Here is a 24,218-nt window from a genome sequence, read left to right as displayed (position 1 = left end):
AAAGAGGAGACCAGCGGATAAACAACAGCAGCACGTTTAAGCTTGATCAGCTGTTGTTAGAATTGATTTAATATTACTTTCTAGTAGCAGTTGATGTTTGTTGGAGCCACAGCTGTAAAGCTGCTGGTCATGATATCGGTTTGGATATGTGGTGAGAGGGAAACATGAAGATAAAACCCGGAGATGATCTTACTGAATCATCAGAGCTGAACAGGTGATGGAGAAACAGGTTTACCTTTCAGGTGACATGAATGAGTTGAAGGGAAGTTGTGAACTGTTTCTGAGAGACAAATAACACCAGGATCATTTTCTAAGTAGCTGACAGCTGGTAACTGTGCAGGGGCGGGTCTAGCAAAGTTTTGCCAGGGGGCCAGGCAGGGCATTAGCAGGGAGAGGGGGGCACAAAAAATACTTTACTTTGTTATTTCATTTAAAATGACTAACTTTTAATTAATAGTTATCTGAATCTTACAAGTAAAGTGGTCATCTGATTAAATGTATAGAAATCCATTATTGTATCTGGTAACTATGAAGTCTAACATATAACCCAGTAAGCTATACTACTTTTTCCTTTGGGAAGGCACCATCTGTACAGTCTGTAATTCTGTTGAATAGAGAGTCTATTTAATTATTGTAGAAAAATAATTGATTTCTGGGCATTAGTTTTACACGTGCATTAAATTAAAGTTGATTACGTTAAGCATCGTGAGGGTGGGGCTGGTTCCCTAATATTTCTGCTGGGAGTTGGCAACCCTATTAGTTAGGTTGCTTAATATTTCTGCTAAGTACTCTTTAAAATACCAGAATAGGGAGGATGGTGCAGGTTTAAGTTTATTAGATTGATCAGTGTTGCTGAACTCTAAAATATTTTGGGTGTAGGGTATTTTTTGCATACAGGTATAACAAAGTAGCTTTAGTGTTTTGTTTTTTAAAACTGGAGTATGAACTTATATAAAATGCAGCAAGATATTTATAAAAAACATTTTTATTGATTACAAAACACACTATATCGGATTCATATTGGTATCGGCAGATATCCAAATTTATGATATCGGCATCGGACATAAAAATGTGGTATCGTGCCATCTCTAGTTTATATATTTTCTAACTGAGAGTTTGTGTCAAATAGCTGGGTTAAAAAGAAGTTTGAATTATTCTGAATGAGTTTTGGGTCACAAAATTGCTTACACAAGTCTGCACATTTTACATCATTTGAAAGAAATAATATGAAGCCTTAATATGTTGTTGAATGCTGAAGCAGCTGATCAGAGCACTGCTGATATTATCTCCATATGCTTCATCGTCATATGTAAATAACATATAACATCCTGTTGTGAGTCAACAATGGGTGACACACAACAGGATGTTATATGTTATTTACATATGATTTGCATATTGTTCCTAGAAAGAGCATTATGGGAATCAGCAGACCTGCCTCTCTACAATATTGACCTCATTGCTGTTAATAATCATTCAAAAAACATTTCTAAATAGTAATAGGGTCGAGAGTTCTTGTCTTAGTGGAAACACATGAAGAAATATTAGTTCCAAAGAATAGATACAGCAGGAAATACAACTACAACAAGACATCTCAGGAAGCTAACCTTCAAAGTAAGGCCTAAAAAAAGCCAAATTTTATAGACTGTGTCCACTTGTGCTACATCTCTTACACTACCACTACTAAAGATTAGAATATTAATTAATGGAATACCTGATGTTAAACATTAACACAATAAATGGACTGGTTCTTATATACACTTTTCTACTCTCACAAAGCACTGAAAACACACAACATGCCTCATTCATGCAAGCCCTTTTTATATGCCTGCGTGTTGTCTATTGAACAATCAAACTCTGATGGATTCCTCAGAAAGCAACATGGCATTAGTATCTTGCCCAAGGACACTTAGTATGCAGACGTAGCAGCCAGGGATTGAACCACCAACCAAACTTAGCAGATGGCCTCCTCTACCTCCTGAGCTACAGTATTTACATTTATATGTCTTCATATTACCAATTTTTTCTGCAAGAAAAGGACAAAAACCTGAATTAGATCTGTAACATAAAGACAGCCAAAGCATAGCCTACCTTTGCATGGTGCAGAGTCCGTTTTATCTGAGCAGAATCAGGAGCAGAGCTGATGTGCCAGCAGGAAAAAAACAAATGAGTAACTCTGAAAAGATTGTTTGGATCTTGCTGACATTTCATGTAAATTACTTTTAGAATAAAAAAGAGGAAGCATCAGCTGACAGAAAACTAAAAATATATTCATCTCTTCTTCCACAGATGCAGCAGTGTCGAGCAAATACAGGCTTACATTAAATTAGTGAAACTTGCACTTCAAATTGCACTTAGTACTGGACACTGTATTTACATTCTTTAGAAACATTCAACACTAAGTTTTCTTTTTAGATGATACTTTTAATTTGATTTAATTTGAACCAATTTGTCATAAGAGGCCAAGTGTTGTATTTCAATGCTGCGACCCACACCCCTCCTAAAACAGCCAAAAAACCAAACTGAACGTAAACTATGAAATTTCCAGTTTTGTGTGTATTGTGATTTTCTTAAGATAAGTATGAAAAAATATTTTGTTTTATTTTATTTTTTACATTGTAAATGATGAATAATAACAAGACACAGACAGATATGTGAGATATATGAGCCTCGTACTGTTATCATATAAACTTGAATTCAAGCCACTGTGTCAAATCAGATGTAGATGTATAGACCAACCATAGATTTACTGACTGTTTGTTTGTTACTTCAAGCCCTGTGTCAGGATGGTGACCTGTCCAGGGTGTACCTGACCTCTCGCTCTATGGTAGCTGGGATAGCCCCCCCATGTTTAAAATACAGAGGTGATTCTGCGTGGTCCGTGGGAGGTATTTCTTTTAAACAAACATTCTTTATGGGGGCAACATAATGACTGTTTTAACTTTAGCATCAGTCTGCTCTAAACTAGTTGTGTTAACAGGAATATTATTACATCTGAACAACAAACAAAGCAAATTTTTTAGGTTTTATGCAGTTTTTATGAATTAGCAAAGGATTTAGAAATGCATGTAGAAGGTAATAGGTAACCCTTCACTGTTTTGTAAGCTTTAGAAGCATTATATTACAGTTGTTTTGTGCACATAGACACGGCAGTTTTGTGCCTCAGTTTTATACAGTATAATGGCCATTAAGCTAACGGCAGGAGCTACAACCATTTTGTCAGGAAACCTGTTCAGGTATATGTATAGAAAGCACTTTATTATTTTGGTTTATTATTTAGCTTTTCTTTCCACCATGTGACATTAAGCAGTACAGAATGTGAAATATTTATGTTCATTTTGATTGCAATAAACAACTGCATGAGAGAAGCATGTCAAAATCACTCTTGTAATTCTTTTCCCCCTGTTTTCAGGGGTGTAACATGCGCACGTTAACTAGTGACTTTTTGGGCAAATTATGGTTTGCCCATGTTGCATATGATCAGAAGTTTACCTTAACTTTGTTGAAAGGCTAATCCTCATAAGTCCCTTCAACAGAAACACACATAGTGGCAGACTGTACAGACCTTGCAGTGAGTTCAGGATGCAGAAGAGGTACAGGCCAGCAGTGGACAGCTGTCCAAATGAGAAGGAGACCAGGCCCCAGGGAAGGCTAAGCAGAATGCCTACTCCCAGAGGGGGACACATGCTGTGCATGGCTCTATTGCATTCAGTCTGTCCAAAAATGATTTAACAAATATAGAAAGAAACATAATACAGCAGGCTATAGATGACCTGCAGAGTCCTTGAAAAGAAAACTTTCAGTTTGTTTGAAATTGCGTTCTCTTAACAGACGGCTGTTTACTCATACAGTGTGTGTGTAATGGAAACTAAATTTTAAGTCGTGATGGTAAAATATTACAAGTACATAAATTTTTATTTAAAAAAGCCAAATTAGACAACCCATTGTAGAGTATTTTTATCAAGTAAAAAGAGGATAGAAATTTAAAAAAGGTGAATGATCTTGATTGATTGATTGATTGATTGATTGATTGATTGATTGATATATTGATTGATTGAACGTTATTAATCCCTAAGGAAATTATGGGTTAAAGGCTGCCTTCACTCCTACACCATCTTGATAAGATCGGACTTATCTTCAAGATCATTTTAAAAAGATGAAAAAAATTACCTCTCTGCTTTGGCCGACAGTGAATACACATCTGATTGTCACCGCAAACATAATCATGTTAAAGAGAAACACAATGACGAACGGTCCCACTGTAGTCACCATTTTCATTATGCCTTGGGTAATATAGCACCTACAAAGAAAGGAAATAGATGATGATAAAAATGTTACACATTGAAAAGCAATTAAGGCATTCTGTTACAAATATGTAGGTGAGTCAGTGTATCAACCAAAACAAATTGTATTCTTTTTTTCTTCTAACAATGCAAGTAAACAGAAATTCTGATGCACATACAAAAAAGTTAATAAATAAAAATTAGTTAAGATTTTGCATTCAAATTTGTTTCTTAGATTGCAGTTTCATGGAAGCTGGAGATACTGCCAAAAACTGAATGTAAAATATTTCACGAGTTTTTACATGCTGGCAAATTCATTCCTTACATTGCATTTTCATTGGTCTGCCTGATAAAGACGATAATCTGATAAAGAGAACTTCCTGTTTGGAGTACTCGACTCCACCCCATTCCACCACGCTGAGTTTGAGCAGGTATCTGCTGACATTGATGTAAAAGATTTGGACAAAGTAAAGGTAGAGGTGGAATCCCTCCAAAGCCATCCAGCTGAAAGTGGCCAGCAGGGAGTAGTGAAGAGCAAGAGCCATGTGGACCTTCATAGAGACACGTTCTCTGACTTTTCTGGCAAATACAGGAGATGTGATTCATGGTAAGTCACAACTTTCACATAGATTATTTGGTCATATCCTGTTTGGTCAAAATCCAGTCAGAGAAGAAAGAATGTATAATATAAATATAGAAGAAAATCTGAAATTTCTTGCAAGATGAAAAGAGACGATGGGATAAGGAAAAAAGGATAATTAACTGATAAAACATCAGAAGCAGATGCTGGAGAAATCATGGGACCAGGACAGGAGGATGCTACTAAAAATGTGGAGGAAAGGAGGGTTAAAGTTTAAAGAATGTCATCAAGCAAAAAATAATAATAATTACCTATTTGTGATGAAGAGCAAAACAGTGATGATGAGGGCAAAAAGAGAGCGACTGCAGCCAATCAGAGAAATGTATGTTAAAATCTTCTGGTCTGTAGAGAAGAAGGACTCAGTGCCATTTGTGTCAGAGCCAGAAACAGGCACCTGTGGAGAAAATACACTTTCATTTTATTTTGCAGCATTTCCATTAACGGTGGTTTAAATTAAAAACAAAAAAGGAAGTGCATGGCAAAGTCCAGTTTAATAGACCATAATAAGCAGGAGACAGACAGGTGATTGAGGAAACACTGCACTGGTCAAATATTTCAGTTTTTCCATGTTTAATATTTTTTACAGATCATCAGCTGATCTTTGGCAGCAGAAACTTTAAATGAAAACAGACTAAAAAATTTTCAAGTGAGCAACACGAGCGATGTAAAGACCAGATGTAGATTAAAATGGAACATTTAATATGGGCACAAGTTAATGAACCAATGAACATTGAGTGAGAGCAGATGGCAGAACATAGCATGTCCAGCTGAAGAGCTCGGATAACATCCTGAGCAGCACAGGGGTGCCTCAGGGTACTGTCATATCATCCTTCCTCTTCCCCCTCTATACGTCTAACTAAAATAGGAAAATAGGAACATAAACAGTGCCATCATTGCCAGACCTGGCCTACATCTGGTTGACATACACCCTGCCATGACACCAGTCAGCCAGAAGTGGCTTGATGCCGGATCTGGCCCAGACCTGTTTTCTATGAGTCAGGGCCACATAAACCAAACCACAATCTGGCCAGATGTAGCATGCCATCACATAAACAGTGCCATCTATGCCAGACCTGGCCCAAATCTGGATGACATACCATGCCAGAAGTCAGCCACCAGTGCTGGTGATACACCAGAGCCAGGCCCGACCTGTCTGCTATGTTGGCATGAGGTTAACTGCACAGCCTCCAGGAGGCACGAGACAGCTGTATCGGTCAACCAGCAAACTTTCTAATGTTAGGTTTTCTACCCTTTTGATGCCCTCTGCTGAGGCAAGCCCACCACAGGTTGATCAATCCTGTGTGTGTATCTCTGGGTTAGTTGACGGCCTTAGCTGCCCAGTTGATGTCAGCCCTTTTTATCCATAGCCAGTGACTGGTCCTCTCAGCATTGTTAGCTAATTCTCTTATAGCCTGCCATAGTGCCTGTCCTCTGATCCCAATCTCTCTAAGCAGTTTCACTGTTGTACTGGCAACAAAGCCCCTGGACCCCACTTCCACCGAGCACATCTTGATCTTCCAGCCTCTGTCCTCTGCCTCAGCTGCTAAGTTGGCATACTGCAGCTTCTTACGCTCAAATGCTTCCTCACTTGCATCATCCCATGGTACCGTCAGCTCAGTGGTGTATGCAAGTTTTTGGGAGTTAGCCCAAAGGACAAGGTCTAGTCGCAGAGTAGTCGTTATGATCTCTGTGGGAAAAATTAGCCTCTGATCCAAGTCCACTTGCATCTGCCAATCCCTGGCAACCTTCAGCGGGCCCAGTTCCAGGGTTGAAGAGCTAGTCCTCAGCTTGTCCCCTTCCCGGACAAATGCTGATGAAAACTGACAGACCTGGTTGTGTCTCCATGTGTATCTGCCCTGAGTAAGGCTAGTCCTATAACCAACCAAGATGTGCTTGAGTGTTGCTGGGACTGTACACAGAGGGCAGGATGGGTCCTTTCCAAACCACAGCTGCAGATTTATTGGGGAATTACATGGGAATCCATTACTGCTGTTTAGACATTTTAATCAAAACGATGTCAAATTTGTGGAATTAGATGACAAGTTATCAAGATTCTTAGATTCCTAAAAGTGAAACAGCATCAACTTTAATGCATAAATGTTGTGGTTAAAACAAGGAAACAAGGAATGTTGAGTAAGTAATATACAACATTTTGCGTTGATTAGGGAAAATCAGAGCAAAGGTAATCAAAATACATGTACATTAACAATCCATCTTGTTTTCTTAACAGTGATAGCATAAAAATGTCATCATTTTTTAACCAAATCTATAGATGTCATTTTAAAGCAAGTCATCCAGTGTCATGGTCTTTTGACCCAGTGTTTTCAGTTTTCTTGTGTTTTTTGTCATTTTGTATTATGTTTAAGTCCACTTGTTATTCTTACAGTTTATATTCTGTTTATCTTTTGTGATTTAGATTCCTCCTTGTGTGGTTGCCCTCTGTCTCCTTCTGTGCATCTGGGTTTATGTTTCCCCGGCCCGTCATTTTGGCTCTCTCTCCCCTGTGTTCCCTCGCTCCCTCTCGTCTGCCTCTCCTCCACTTCTGCATCATGTTCCTCTGTTTCCTGTCTTATTGTGAAGGTCTCGTGTTTCCATGTTCATTCTGTTCAGTCTTGCTTCCCGCATCTCATTATGGTTATTTGTGTCGGGTGTGTTCCCCATGTGTTCTCACTTCCTGGTTATCCCTCTGTGTATTTATGTCATGTCTTCCAGTGTCTTCCTCAGTTCCATGAGGAACTCCCTTATTGCTGCGTACCTCTCTATGTGTTCCCCTGTGTAAATTATTATTAGATTTTTCCAGTTTAGTTTTGTATTGTTTTGCATCCAGCAATAAAGCTGTGATTTTTGAATTCACGTCCTGCCTTTCAGTCTGCATTTGGATCCTTTTCCTGTCTGCACACAGCCACTGTCACGGCGAGTGAGGTGAGCCGTGTGGAGGAAAATGAAGGAGGATCCAAGTGCAGGCAGTCGTGAAGGTGTAAAGGTGGTTTATTGAACATGAAAGTAAATACAAACGGCAAATGGAGCTGGAACTAAACTATACTGGGATCAACTAAACTACAGAGCACAAACCTTAACGAGAACGACCAGAAGAGACTAACGGTGGACAGCAGGGAGAACACGCAGATGAGGCAGGGTGGAATACACAGACGGACCAGCAACTACAATGACGGAAGACATGACTTAAATACACAGAGAATCACAGGGGAATTACACACAGGTGGTGGACACAGCTGGGAATAATCAACAAGATGAGACAAAGGTAAAACTGTACACACTTGCATGAGACCCAGACCTTCACAATAGAACAGGAAATGAGAACACCACACCAAGACGCAGACCTGACTCTGAGAGACAGACAGAATGACACATGGAACCTGAACTAAACTAAACGTGAGATACAACCGAGAACAAATCCTTAAACATGAACCTCAAATAATAAACATCATAATCATCATCATAAACACAACAAGAGAACAAGAAAACACTCCCTAATGCAAACCAAAACCAAAACATAATAACCTCAAACATGGAATAACAAAAACATGAAACTCCACATACTGGGTCCAACGGACCCAGACCCGTCACAGCCACATTCATGACAATCCAGTAGTTGCCAAGACATTTCAGTCTGGACCAAAATGGTATACAAAACTGATATTTCCAGTTCTGCTTCTTAAAAATGATTAGCAAGTTAAAATATCAGTGTCACAGTAATTCTGAATTACTCTGAAATCATATTTTTAAAAAATACCTCATTATAGCTGGCATAAATGTCGAGGCCTTCAAAGGAACCACTGGGTTTATACACGAGGGTAACAACATTGTCAGAACTCATTGATGAAACAGTTCCTTTTATTTGATCTTCTAGTAGAAACTCTTCTAGCTGCATAATTGCTCTTGTGAAAAAGGACAAGAAAATATTAGGTTGTTGTAAAGACTTTCATTATTTTCATACCACAAACTGTCTTAAATACCTTAAAATCTCAACTCTCTGTCGTTCACTCTTACATACATATTTGATCAAAGAGTTTTCAAAAGTATTAAACTCCAAAAGGGTAAAAACAATCAAAAAAACTGTGCTATGATTTGGAACGAATGAGTTTACTTGATAGCGTCATCAAGGCTTCCCTTTTTAAGAATGTTGTCTACATGGTTCATACAGCAACAGGAATCATCTGTAAAATAAAAGAATTAAAATATATGCACATTTTCACTAAATTCAAGTTGATTGAGTCCTACAGAATCTGTCACATTTCCACCTGAAAACTTTGGTACATTCTGATTTACTTGTGTTACAGAAGAACAAAGATCTGTAGGTGCGACATTTCACCCTGAAGCATGGAAACAACAGCCTTCGGACAAAATGAAAGCAGCCTACCTTTCTGACACTGATCCTCGCAGGAACCCTGACCTCCTGAACTTTGATCTTCCATTGTGTTCAGTCTGTTTTTGGGGGAGGACATGCAGAGGGTTGGTGTGACACAAAAAACACCAGCCACCAGAGAAGCCAGCACTTCATCCTGTATAGTGGACAGAAATGATTCGAAAAAATTAAAATGGTAGATGATGCCTGATGAGGTTTAAGTTTTATTGAGCTATAATAGAACATAAAACCTTTTAATTTAAGAGACAAATTTGTGGAAGGTCTGTGGGCTTTAAGACCACTCTAAACTCTATGATGCATGCCTCCCCTGAGGTCTTCTTCTTTACTCTCTCCCTAGCAGCTCCATGTTCAACATCCTTTGTGTAACATATCCACTATCCCTCCACATGGCCAAAGTATCCCATCCTTGCCTCTCTAACTTTGTCTCCAAACAGCTCACACTGATCTGTCCCACTGATAGATCTGTTTTTAATCTTGTCTATTCTGGTCACTCCCAATGAAAATTGTAACAGCTTCAACTCTGCAACCTTCAGTTCTGCCTTCTGTCATTTTGCTGGTGCCTCCAAACTACACATCAAATCTAGTCACACTACATTCTTGTAAACCTTCAGTTTCACTTGGTGCAATCGATCTATCACAAATCCTCCCCTGACAATCTTCTGCACCCACCACTGGACAAAAAAATAAATAAATAAAAATTGGCCCTGACATTTTTAGTTGGTTAAAACAGCATATGGTCCAGTTAAGTGTGCACACTATTTGTGCAACAAAAAAAAAATTATATATATAAAATATCACATCCATACACATAATATGTATATTGATACTAAAACAGTATTTCTTTCTAATCATGTTGGTACACCTGTTGGGTTAGGACATCTCAGTTTCACTGCAGTGCAGCATGTGACACTTGAAAACTGCACACTTGCTATTAATTTTATTTCCCTTCTTTCTTAGTTATGTCCATATTAATTATACCTTGCCCCGCTGCACTGTTTCTGGGGCTGCTTTCCCTCCTAGAGTACTTCTTGGTAGCACTACAAACAGCACCCTCTTGTGTCCGCAGGGCTTACTTGGCACATTTTTCTTTGACTATTTCTTTTTTCTTTTTCTATTTCTCTTTCAACATTTTAGCTTTTCTTTGTCCATCTGTATCAACCACTTCAATACTAAACGTTGTTCTACAAGGTGCACAAACAAATAGGGAAGGTATGGGAGGGGCCCGTTACATTAAGAGATTTGATTGGACAGTGTCAGCAATGGAAATTAACAAATGGTCTGCTGTCACCGCTCACAGGGCCTGTGTAATAATATTGACAACAAAAAAGAAATATTGGCATATCGGCCCACAGGTACATTAGCAGCCCTCAAGAGTACTGGAAACCTGAGGCCATACATACCACCAGCAACTGCACGTCTATCCCAGCAGAAGTAGGGAAGCCCAAGAAGAAGTCCAAGCAACCCTGGACCACCACCCTGTAATCAAAAAACACTTCTTTGACCACGGGTAAAATGTTTTTTGTCATTCTATCTCAGGAATACTTCCTAATACTAATCAGGATACCGATTAACACTGATTTCTATCGGTCACAGTGAAAAGACTTGAACAAACAGCCTGTTGTGAATCAACAAGTGGTTACTTACAACAATAAAAATAACATAACGTCATGTTATGTTAAAATATAACATATACAATATAATATGTATGTGTAATAAAATGTTTAACAACATACTTTTCACAAACAATGCACAAAAGTATGTTGTTTTAAAAAGTACCTATGGCGGAAAAAAGAAGACTAACACCTACAACATTTACATCTGAACATATTAACAATTATTTTTTTAAATGCAGAGTAAAAAGAAAACAACAATAATATTACAGCTGTAATAGGAACTTGTTGCCATTTCATGTAAATTATTTTTTAAATAAAAACGTGCTGTTAGAGATCTATCTATCTATCTATTTGTTTACACATTCAGCACTAAGTTATCTTTTTAGATGCTAATTTATTCTGAAATTTAAGGCAATTTATCGTCACAGGCCAATTGCAGTATGTCACCGCTATGACCAACAGATGGCAGTAGTGCATCAAAACAACCTTAAAAACAACTTCAGCTGGTTTTTTTTCTTTTTTTTTTTATATTTTTTATACTAAATATTATGAACTTTTTTCATAAACATACAAATGAGTGAACACATCCCACTTTTTTTTTCCATTGTTTTTCTTTTCCACTGTGACAACAAAGTTCCTGAGTCTGATGCCAGGCCACAGACGAGGTTGTGAGAGATGCATGAACCTGGTATTGTTATTATATGAAGTAGAATTAAAGCCACCAACTCAAGTCTAATGTAGATTTAGAGGCCATCTATATGTTTGTGTATGTGTGGCACTTCATGTTAGTCTGTTGGCAGCTGTAGTGGCTCATCATGCAGGTGTCCATTCTGGCAGGTGGCCCTCACATTATAGAAACAATGAAAAACACTAAAGTGGAATAAACATGATCATACTGAATAAACCAGACTGTTTCTAGACATTTACATTTTACATATACACTGTGTACATTGAGGTCTTACAAGTGCATGTATGGTACGCATATGATGATATATAACCTGTTTTTATTACTGGACTACAGTAAATAGAATAACGGAATTACACATTCCAGTGTTTCTGATAAATTTCTGTAATCTATACAATAGCATAGCACAAAATAATACATATCCAATACACTATTAGTATGTATTGCAGTGCTTATATGAGCTATTGTGTTTTGCATGATTTCCCTTTTCTTGTTGAGATACAAATGCTGCCCGTAAAATATGGATTTTGTGTGTTTGGTTAGTTGATGTGAACATAGCTCACCTTCAGTCTGTAATGTAAGCAGTATCTAATGGCTGCTCACCTGGAGGAAGATCAAAACCAAAAAAACCAAAAAAAAGTTGTGATAACACAAAATTGCTATTCGTAAAATCAGAAAAGAGAATTACAAACCATATTAATGTGGATATTCCCAAATGTGAAATTCCTATTTGTCAAAACATGTTTACTGATTTGCTGTCGCTTATGTTTTTTTTAATTTTTCACAAAGCTGGATGAAAATTCTTTAGCACTAGTTAACCTTTCTCCAAACTTCAATAAAGCGCTTAAGTCTAACAGAGTAAGTTTTTTCAAACACTGTGTTTATTTAAAAAAATTGAAGTACTTGTGCTGTATTTTAGATTATGAATGATGAAACTCTCCTGAGTGGAACTGCTCCAATTTAAATTCACAAACAACAACAACAATAATGTTGTTACAGTTATATAGTTTATCTCAGTGTGTCGATTACATTACTTTTTCTTTTTAATTTATGTGTGTATAAACTGATGTATAAGGTCAAAGAAATCATGCAAAGCCCCTAATTACCACTAACGCCCATGATGAGTGTATGTACTTATGACCACAACTGTAAATACTCAACACACACATGCAACACAGTTTACAATAAAAAGTGTTTGGAACAGTCGACTTTGAATGTACTATATGCTGATTTGTACGTGCTGACATTCAAGTTCTGAAGAAATAATTCTTTACAAACACTGTGCAAACTGATTGAAAACATCACCTCTTCCCATGTAAAGACCTCTAGCTAAAAGTTCACTGAACTGTTTTGCTGCACTATCCTGCAATATCAAGCACTGCATACATGACATATTCTTAAAACATCAAGACCCCATTAACCCTTATGTTTGGATTTGGAAGCAGTTAAAGGGTTTTATTGTTAAACTGGAGACATTCAGCAGGGAGGTGTTTCCTCTTGTCTTAGATTAGATCCACTGATAGGGACATCTCTGTCTAAGCAACCTCTCTGACTGATGACAGGTGCTTTCATCTCACCCTAATCCATGCTGACTGCCTATCAGCCACCTTCTTAGTTTCTAAACAAAACAAAGTTTGTTCTTTTTTGTTAACTTATAACAATAGCAGAAATTCTGTGGAACAATATTCAAGGAATGTTACTCAAGGGATCTTACAATATCAATGATGTCAAATTGATGACTGAGTTTATAGAAGTATACTCACCTTATACATCGCATATCTTATAATTAGTAGTGTGTGTGTGTGTGTGTGTGTGTGTGTGTGTGTGTGTGTGTGTGTGTGTGTGTGTGTGTGTAGTCGATTATCTCGTTTTGGTGGAAAACCACATCGGTCCGACTAATAAGAGCGTCAATGTTGAATCAGATAAGCTAATACCGGAAGTGCGTTGCCTTCAAAATATTAAAAAAAAAAATCATGTATAGCTATCATTAATAGAAGATAGTGGAGTTATGCTACACTTTCGTTGATGCCTATATCAAATGCTTATCAAGTTTATCAAATAAGTGCACCTTAAAAAAAAGTATTTCCTTACCCAGCAGCACTCTTTCTCACTCTTTCACTGCTTAAAACTGAATTCCGTATTTTTATGGACCCAAGTTCTCATGTTAATTAATGTGTGCTATTTGTGCTCCTTTTGGATAAGCCAAAACATTATTTCATCACTTTCCTTCTTAATATTCTTTTTGGTGGTGAGATGAAATATTATAATGAAAATAAATGAGAAAATCTGGAGAATTTAAGTTTTGCATCCTCTTTGACTCCTCCCCACAATCAAGCCCGACTATGTGTTTATTTTGAAAGGCACTGCAGGAAAACGCCGTTAGCGTGATCCAGGTGCAGTAACAGCAGGATCCGAGGACCATTGTCCGTCCCGGTCCCGGAGGGTGACAACACGGGACCTGTTTCAGGACAGGACTGAACGCAACTAACAAAGTACCGGGCTCCCGAGAACATTTCCTCTGAGAACAGGGAAAACTGGATATTTAAAGGGCAAAGAAACCGTCTAATATGTGTTTTTAAAGGACAGGTCCCGATCTGAAACATTCATATTCGACTGTTTACTTCTTGCAACTTCTGCTGAAGGAATCGGTCAAGTGTGCTGAACTTTGGACTTTGCAACTTTGCTGCTCTGGTTAAATTCAGCTGCACTATTTTGGGCATTATTATCACGAGACACGGTTATTAGCTCACCGGATCTGGACATGATCGCAGTAAAATTAATGTCAAGCTTTCCCGTGGTAAACGCAGTTTCCTGATAATGGTCATTGCTGGTTCTTTTTTTGAAGTGCACGTTGGAGGTTACTAATTAAGGAGCGATTTTGATTTAAATTAAATGCGTGCGCTCTCGTGGGCAACTCCCGCTTCTGTTAAGAGCTCAGTCCGCGAAGGAAGGTGACACTCGCTGCCAGCGGAGTAAAAAAGAAAACGAGTGAAGCTGTGTGCACTCACGGGAACATTTTGCTTATTTTTATGTAGAAATTGTAACTGTATCAGGGATGGAGCTGTTTGGCAGTTAGCAGATGCGCTCTTGAAGATTGCTGCAGACTGTAGGGACTAGTTTACTAAAGTTTGGGTTCTTTTTACGGCAAAAACCAGCGAGTAAAACACGACTGAGAGATCTTATTTAACCCTTGGGATCGAACTACAACGAAGGAGGTCCCTTCGAGCCCGCACCATGGCCACTAGCTCGCGGGACAGCTGCTTCTGGTTGCTCTGGAGACGCACCCTCCTCGCGCTTTGGCTGTGCGCTGTAGGAGCGCGTGCAGCGGAAGAGAGCGCGTTTAACACAGAGGTAAGACGGCACAGAAGATGTGAGAGGCTTCGGGCGCCTTTAGGCATCGCAAATGATCGAAATGCTTTATTTTAAGCAGTCAACACAAAGCAGGGATTCTCTACTGTTTTGCCATAAAGAATTCTGTTTGACTTGGGTGTATTTCTATAATATCACGTTAATTAAATTAACCATAGTTGTGCTAAATGTTACTCATCTGTTAAACGGCGTACTGACTTGATAGTTATTCTTGGAAGCGCAATATGTCCATGCCTATCAAAAATAAGGCAGAGCACACGATCCATTTACCGCCTGTTACACGATGATGTTGGTTTTGTATGAGTATTTCGAGGGAACACCTTGAACATTTGACGGTCCATCCCCAGCAAATGTGCATCAGACACTTAATTTTGCTTTTCCCCTCTTTTTAATACTCGTATTTCTGCATTTTTCACAGTTTGAAAACTCTAGCACAGTCGGCGATAATTTGATACTGGAGTGATATATTGGAACACGATTTTGTTTCGCTTTCAAACAAAAATATATCGTTTATTTCTTTCATTTAATCTTAGTGTTTCCCCGCTGAGTTAACACAGATTTAGGCATGGTTTCCTTTTGTGCTCTTTTTTCTGTTTGCTTGGGTGCAGATGTGAGAGTCAAGAGTGCAACAAGCCACTATTATGTCTGTTATCAGGTTTGGGAAAGTCACCTGCTTACATGCGCGTGTGTCACCTGTTGATTACAGGTTAATTACACACACTGTAGACTTTTGATAGCACATAAATGTTTCTGTACACATTTAAAACTTTTCCCTCCATTAAACACACATCACATATATCTGCATATATCTGTGTGCGAAGAGTGGGTGGCAACAACAACAACACTTGGCAATAGTAGTTCTATGTTGTAATTAAAACTTTCTCACAAATAATGTTTTTAGACATTTTGTAAAAAAAAAAAAAGAGTCCTAGTATTGGACCTCCTCCATGGTTCACCTGGAGTGCACGCAGTGCTGGGCAGCTGATGGCTCAGAAATTATGCATCTTTTAGTAAATGTATATATCGTAGTTTTTCTGTTTTTGTTGTCCTCCTTTAATGAGCGCTATGCCTGAATGTAGGAGTGCTGCCAGTTAACTTAAGTAAATGGTTAATCTTAAGTACACACATGCAAAGATGCTTTGTGACTAATATTTACCTGAAGAGCCAAAGTTTCATAAACTGTTTTGGAAGCGAGCTCATTTCTCAAATATCCACTGGCTATTTCTTTTTTTGTAGGTTTCGCTTCCTTGTAACCAGTGAAACCAGTGGTACACATTTATTCCATGTGTACTTAGGTGTGTCAGTAAATGCCAGAGTATCAAGTTGGAACTTGAACCACTGCTTCTTGTACCCTTACTTCACCAGTCCAGCAGTTCATCCATCACACTTGTTTGTTTTGAGAGACAAAAACAGATAAGAGTTGACAAAACGTTGACCAGTGCTGGAGTTTCTGTTGTGTGTAGATTGACAAAGAGAAAGAGACAGACTGACAGACACTGAGACCTCCCAATCATTAGAGGTGAGCTTGCATTACCAAACTCACTGACCTTGGTGTGGGGGTGTTGCTGTCTGGTTGTCGGTCAGTTTACAACATTTCCTGATTAGCTGTTAACATAGTTGTGGTGAATGTGTGTGTGTGTGTGTGTGTGTGTGTGTGTGTGTGCAGATGTGTGCTTATGCACAAAGGCAGACAAAGAGTTTCCACATTGTGTGGACTGATGAGAAATTCCTAGCCGCTTGTTGCTAAATGTGCATGTGTGTTTGTAACAATTGAACCCATGTTGTCAGTTTAACCTTAGGAGTGCTCCATACATGCAGAGGTTGGTGGTCGGTGCATCCTGGGAACTGTGCTTTTCTAATTTGTTGAGGCAAATACGGTTTGAGTATCTGGAGAAATGCTTGACCGCTTCCAACTTAGGATATTTAAAAAAAAAAAAAAAAAACATGGCTCAGAAAAAATTTATATGTATGAAAATCAGGACAGAGATGAGTACTGTTACCCTCCAAATGTTAGGATGCCTGGGTCGTTGACCCAGGGTTTTTGAGTTTATTATATTATTTGTACTTTCTAGTCTTTGGTTTCTTTGAGTTCTGTCATATGGTTTATGTCTCTGTCTTCTCTAGTTGCTCTGTCTCCCCTGTCACCTGTATCCCCTTGTCTAGTTCGCATCTCTGTGTATCCTTAGTTGCTATATCCCCGTGTCCAGTCAGTGTCTGTGTCTGCCCTGGTCCCACGTCTCTGTTCCCTCTGTTGCAGTGCGTGTGAGTCTGTGTCTTTAGTTCAGTCTGTGTCATGTTTCCTGTTTTATTTTGAAGGTCCTTGTCTGAGGTTAATGTATCTGGTTTCGCTTCCCCTTGTCTCGTTAGGCCTGATTTGCCCCAGCTGTGTTTCCCTCCTGTTACCCATTCCCTGATTGCTCCCTCTGTGTATATAAGCCCTGTGTTTCTCTGTGTCTGTGTTGTGATCTACTGTTTACCTAGCTGTGTGTTCTGTCAGTCTTCCGGTGTAAGTTTATTTTGATTTTTTCCAGTTATGTTATATTTGAGTTTAACATTAAAGCTGTTTTGAGTTCACATCTGTCTCCGGAGTCTGCACCTTGGGTCCTATTCCTGTCTGCACACAGCCGCTCATAACACCAAGCATATTATACAGCTTTCTTGGGCATGATAAAATAACTCAAATAACTGCACTTTTGAAGTTGATAAGTTTTAGTGTAATATGTAGACAATTAGAATTATATGAATAATAATAAGTTATTGAGAAATCTGCCATTTGATGTAATAACAGCTAATATGGTAAACAGAAATTGCATGTTTATTTGTGGAGTGCAGCACTTACTGAAGAATGACACTATATTTATATATACATATACACTTTGTGATTTCAAAATAATGGAGCAATAATTAGCTGCTTCATCATTGAGCTTTTCTTCATCTGTGCCAGATGGTGACAATCCTTGTTCTGCTCAGTAAGCTTGCTGCAGTGGCTCTAGTTATCATCTGCTGCAGGTTAGTGTGGTTGTAGTGTCCCTGTACAGGGAGATGTTTGAAAGGTGGAGGTTTCTGGTCTGAAACGCAACTTGTATTCTTTGTAGTGGCCAACAGGGCCTCAGTAAACATTTTCATAATGAGGCGATCATCTCAGTTGGCAGTTGTGAATAATAGTGAAAACAACAGGAAGTTAATATGTACATTTTGGCCCCTGTTAGCACCAGAAAGAAAGATCATGCCATGTTCCGTGGTTCCAACGACAGATCCTCCATGATCTTGTGACCTCTGGTTTCCCAAATCTAAGCTGATGATGATTCATAAAGCTAGGTTGAGGTTTCACAATGCACATTTATTATCCAGTAAGTGATGGTGACTAGATCCATCTTTTATGTACAGTCTGTGAGCCCAACTGAGCTTCAGAGCAGAACAAAGAATAGTGTCACCTGCTGCTGCCCACAACAGTGAAACTGGAGTTTCTCTAACAGAGTCACTCTTGATAGGCAAAGAAATGTCACTGATGATCACCACAAATGTGACCTGGTGGGTCTGCTGTCAAGAACTTGGAGATTACCCATTACTTACGTGATCATGCAGTTCTCTCAAACTACTAAAAAAAATATTCCACCCTTTACTTGGCTTTGCCCGCCCAATTAAAGTCAGTATGCAGAAAACATGGTGACTATTCTTGTGCTATGCCATAAGCGCTATGATTCATTTTGCAAATATACAAATGCTGCCTTAAAGTAAATTATAATAGGCACCTGTAGCATCCATCTTTCCACTTGACCAGCTAAGATAATCTTAGTGTTTCGCAGCAACACAAAAACTGATCGCTTAGTCTAAAAATCAGAAATTGTTCAGTAAATCTTGCAGGGTGGAGACTGTCAGATTACAGTATGTTATTTGACAACCTTAGAAGAAGAGCTGTTGTTTGTTGATGACTCAGCTAATTTTTCACACAATTTAAAGGGAGGCAAGAACTTGCTTTAGTGAATAAATGAAGTCTAAGAGCATTCGCCATCACTCACTATAGATTTATGTTTTGGTATTTTCAATGTGTGAGTGCAAAATATGCTTGGATTTCAGTAGTAATAACGGAAGAAAGAAGAAATGAGTGTATATTGTGCAACGTAATCAACATACAAAATTAAATAATATATATTTTGGTTTGTTTTAAAGAAGCCAATCTGTGTTGTATTGTGTTAAAATTAAATTAAATACCTGTTTTGAAATCTATACACATATTGAAGTACTCTATCTGGAAGTCTGATCCTCTCTTCAGGCTGTGTTTTTAGAATGTGGCCCCAACTCCTACTCTGTCTGGACAAAAAGGATGAAGTGGGAGGTTAAAAGAAAAGAGGGAAAAAGAGAGGGATTATTAGTGTGTGTGACAAGAATCTGAGATATTTTGATTAGCAGAAGGGAAACACAGAGGGGAATTGGATAGATTTGTTTATGAAAGAGGGAAGGAGGGACAAAGATGGAGGGAGTTGACGGGGAAGGTAGCGCTCTGTCTCAGCTGTGCGGCATGTGATGGCTGGATGTGACAGCTGTTCTCTAACTGGGACACACACACACACACACACTGTGCAAATGCATGCTGGGCCTGGGACTCCAGGGCATGTCAGGAAATACAATGGACCCTCTTGTCTGAGGAGAGGGAACTGTGAGCGAAAAGTTTTGAATAAGAGGGAGAGAGAGCGGATGAGGGAGTGCAGACATGGACATGATAAGAAAAGCTTGGTTTATAGAGAGAATGCAAAATGTGTTCAGCAACAATTTGTAGCTGAAACAGTGAGAGTGGTAAGAGGAGGGGGTAATAGGTGACTTATTGCAGCACACAAGTAGACTGCTATTCTCTTTGCAGCCATCCAATCTGCAAACTTCCATCTCTTCAGGTTCTGCACACTGTCCCTCCACTTCCTTGTGATCGACTATCATATTCACACATATATACTACAGTGACGGTTGGGGATGTGATGGAAGGGGAATGATATTTCTTATCATGCATTAGAGACATTGTGCTCTTGTGTATATGTGTTTTTGTGTTTACAAGTATTTGAATATGATAAACGACAGCGACAGCCGTTAATTCTGTGCTATTTTCCACAAGAAGTGTCAAAAATAGTGGCGCAACTGTGGACTACTGTAGGCTAAAATAATCAAGGTTTACCTATCATGTGTTTCAATGGTGAGAGAAACCAGTGCAAACTTGTAGATAGTTTGTACGCTTCATTACTCTGAGGTAAAAATGCTAAACATCAGATCATTGCATGATTGACTCCACTGTGGATTAATCTAAACTTTTTATTGCTGTTATTATTTGTCATGTGAACAGCGGGTAATGTTGCTCAGCACTGGACACTCCTTTGAACTGCAGCGCAAGCTTGTCAGTTTTTTATGATTCAAACCACAAGTGTTTAGATCAGCTCACAAAAAGAGAGAAAGAGAGAAGTCTAAATGAAATGCAAGTCTTAAGAGTTGACTGCTGAATCCACACCGACGCCACAACAGCTTCTGTCCGACCTCAGCTTTGCTATTGTGTGAGATATGTCTTGGGCTGAATCTAGCCCATAACACTTCTAGCAGCATGAAATAATTTAAAAATTACAATTACATGTCTGGATGTAAAATCAGAGTGTGGTTCATACCTTGATTTTTGATTGAGAATTTAAGTTTGTATTTTTGATCTGGATGGAAGAACGCTGATAACAAGACAAGAAATTCTTAATTATTAAAGCATAGGTGAGAATGAATTAGTTCATATTAACTAGCTAGTTATTGAGCATTGAGCCAACGGTAGTTTGTTTAAGGTCATTACAAGCAGCTGTGATAAGACTAATGTTATGGTTAGATTTACATCATTTTTCTTTTTAAATCACATAACTTATTTCCATTATGTGTTAAATGAAGCCCCACTGATAGACTGCACTGCTGCACTTCTTGCATTTCTGATCCCTCCAAATTAAACAAATACAAATCTCTTCTGTTTCCTCCTCCTCTGTCGGTCTCACTTTCTCTAACACTTCTCATTTACTTATCCATCCTCTTGGTAGGACGTCAGAAGGTAAAAGATGGCAGCAGACCAAGCCTCGGAATAAAAGCTGTTAGTATCTTGGCTGACATTGTGGTGGGCACACACAAATGCTCTCTCACTTCCACACACACACTGCCAGGTTTTACAACTCCCTGTATATCGCTGGGTCTGGTTTTGGCAGGTAAGCTCAAGGACTCTTTGAAAGACCATTTAATAGACGAGGCCCAACGTGCACACACACACATACACACACGAGGCCTCTCCTATTCCTTACGTTGTTTTGTATTCAGCTCAGCTGACGAGGGAAAGTGAGCAGCCAGGCAGAAGTACTTTACTACTTTAGACGATGGAGGTGAGGGTTCATAAGCCCCCATACGTCTTCCTAATAGCACTGAAACTCTGCCCTTGTACCTGACAACAGCCTGTTGTAAATATACATAGATTTAAAAGCAATGGGACAGAGAAAACACATGTAGAGACAACAGCAGATGCCTTCCACAAAAACACTGAACATAAAGGCATGAAGTAGAGCTGGGCGATATGAGATTTTTTCATATCACGATATGTTTTTTTCATTTCAGGCGATAACGATATCTATCACGATATAAGCCAAATAACTATGTTTGTAAGATTTAAATGTGCCGTTGCTCACAAGTAAAATGTGAAATAATCAGCAACTTGTTTTTATTTAAATATTTATTTCCCATAATAAGTTCAACAGGGTAGATGTACTTAAGGAACATGAGACTTTTTCAGATAAATAAAGGCAAATATTGCAAACTACACAAAAGGCAGCCGCTAAAGCGTTTAAGTTTCAAAATAGAACAAACGAATCAGACTCCTAAATTGTCAATTCCACTTAGAAACAAAATATTAATTCTAAAAATAAATCTTAGTTTGTTTTACAGAAGAACAGACAAAATTGACTAACTTTTGTCAATATCAAATAAACTGAGAACTAAAAGGAAATTCTCAATCTCTCCTTGTTGTATAGCTGAGCTTTTCAAACAGTTTTAACAGTTACTTTAGTCTGACAAAAGCCGAATGACGAATTAGCGCTTCCAGTCAGAGACTGAGGCTACGTCCACACGTACACGGGTATTTTTGAAAACGGAGATTTTCCGTTTTCGTTTTAAAAAATAATCCCGTCCACACATAAAGGCAGAAATAAAGGGAAACGCTGCTATGAACATGCCAAAGCAGCAGGTGGCGCTAGGTTCCTAACCGTGCAGAAATGTTGGCCAATCAGAAGTCTAGAAGCCTCGGTGGGAAAAAGTAAACAAAGCTGGGGCATAGAAGCAGAACCGAGTCGTATGTGTGGAGGGACAGTAACTGTGTGTGTATGTAAGCATTTAAACACTGCAGAGAGTAGAATTAACAGTATTGTAGAAATTCATTTCACCGAAACAATAACGTGGCGCACAGTGTAACGTCAAAAAATGCGCACACCTTTGACGCTGCGTTTTCTCAGTTTTTCTAGTCCACACGTAAATGCAAAAACTGAGTTTTTAAAAATCTTCGTTTTCAGTGACCAAAAACGCCGTTTACGTGTGGACGAAAGGTGCAAACGCATAGAAAAATCTGTGTTTACAAAAATACCCGGGTACGTGTGGACGTAGCGCATGCACCAGTTTATTGTATTTCCAGACTTGCTTTCGGCACGAAAGCAAGTCTGGTGCACGCTACTCTGTTTTTTGTCAGACTTGAAATAGCCGAAATACCTTCACACTACGGAACTTCTCTGGCTCTTCCGTTCGACAATCTCTCCGGCATTGGAACCATCATCTGTTTTCTCTTCGGTAACCTTCGGTCACGCTCGGTTGATTTCTCTAGTCGGCTCACTCTTTTCCTTAATTACCCGGGCGGTACGGTGGCTGGCTGCTTCCCAAACAAATACACATGTGCGGCTTGGCACTTACGCTGTACGTAACAAGTCACGTGACGTGACGCTGCGGCTGTGATTGGTTCGGCTCTGCGCTACTTAATTTGGATTGGCTGTTCTTTTTTTTAAGAGGACAAGAGCGGCGAGGTCTATCGCGATAGTTTAATTTTTCTATCGAGAAAGTTATATCGCGATACATATCGTTATCGTTCTATTGCCCAGCTCTAGCATGAAGGCAATTACTGTTTTTATCAGGTATTATTACAGCAACCATGTGGAGATGCTGATCACAGAGGAGAAAAGCAAGTGGCTGACATGACAAAAGATTCTTTAGAAGGCAGACTTTTCTTTGCATTGCAGAGTTTCTATCAGTGCATTGTGCACTCAGTGGGCAGCCTCAGTTAAATCTGGCTGGGCTTAGGCAGCATAGATATGGTAAACTGTTCTGTGATATACAGTGCTGTGAAAAAAATATCTGCCCCTTCCTGGTTTCTTAATTTTTTGCATATTTATCGTCGTTAAATGTCACAAGCAAAAAACGAAGAAATCAGGAAAGCAGCAAATACTTTTTCACAGCACTGTATGTGATGTTACCTGTGATTCAGTCTTCTGCATAGAGGGAAATAAACTCAGGGTCTTTCTCGGCTCACCCACTCTGTGTGTGTGTGTGTGTGTGTGTGTGTGTGTGTGTGTGTGTGTGTGTGTGCATGCTTTTATAGAAATTGATATTTCTCTCCACTGCTCCTTCCTCTGTGCCTGCTCTGGTCAATTGTCCATTGGTTGCTCTATTACAGTGTTGCAAACTGCTTGGTTTGCTTTGATGGGCAGTAGGAAATGTGAAGAGCATTTGCTGAGATGAAGTGAAAAGTAATTCTTTTTACAGATTCTCTGTCATTTGGGTGATGTGTTTTTGACATTTAACATTTACAAATTGAGAAGTGAAACGTGCAGCCTGGTGTGCATTCTCTAATGGCAACATTTTTTCTGATCTTTGAGTAACTGCAGCTGTAGAAAGTATAAGAGGGGTGTCTGTCTTTGTTAAATAGTAAAAACATACATGCTAAAGTTAATTGAAAGGAAAAGAGCGCCTTTTCAACAACAACACCTGTTTTCTTTGCCTTGACTTTGTAAGAGAGAGAGAGAGTCCTTAGATAAGTCTTTCAGGAAATGTAAGTTAGTTTGTACGTGTGTGTTTGCAACCTCCTTATCTTAAGTCAGAGGTGGGTCAGGGTCACATCCAGTTGACCTCTCTACACTTCTTCCTGCTCCAAAACACGAACGCACACATATGCACACTTAATCACAGTGCTAACAAATGACTCTACTGCCAGAAA

At 38.9% G+C, this 24,218-nt stretch overlaps 1 protein-coding gene across 1 annotated transcript in view; it reads left to right on the top strand.

Annotated features, from left to right (window-relative positions):
* Positions 1–13,975: 13,975 nt before the first annotated feature.
* Positions 13,976–24,218, top strand: part of mmp15b (matrix metallopeptidase 15b) — a 35,373-nt gene continuing 25,130 nt past the window's right edge. The window contains exon 1 of the mRNA XM_005929223.3: positions 13,976–14,956. Coding sequence (XP_005929285.1) covers positions 14,840–14,956 — 117 coding nt within the window. The 5' untranslated portion in view covers positions 13,976–14,839. The remainder of the gene's footprint in view (positions 14,957–24,218) is intronic.

Source organism: Haplochromis burtoni, unplaced genomic scaffold (assembly GCF_018398535.1).
Source record: "Haplochromis burtoni strain Fernald_Lab_line unplaced genomic scaffold, NCSU_Asbu1 Contig_121, whole genome shotgun sequence".
NCBI lineage: Eukaryota > Metazoa > Chordata > Actinopteri > Cichliformes > Cichlidae > Haplochromis > Haplochromis burtoni.
This window is presented reverse-complemented; position numbering and strand designations above follow the sequence as displayed.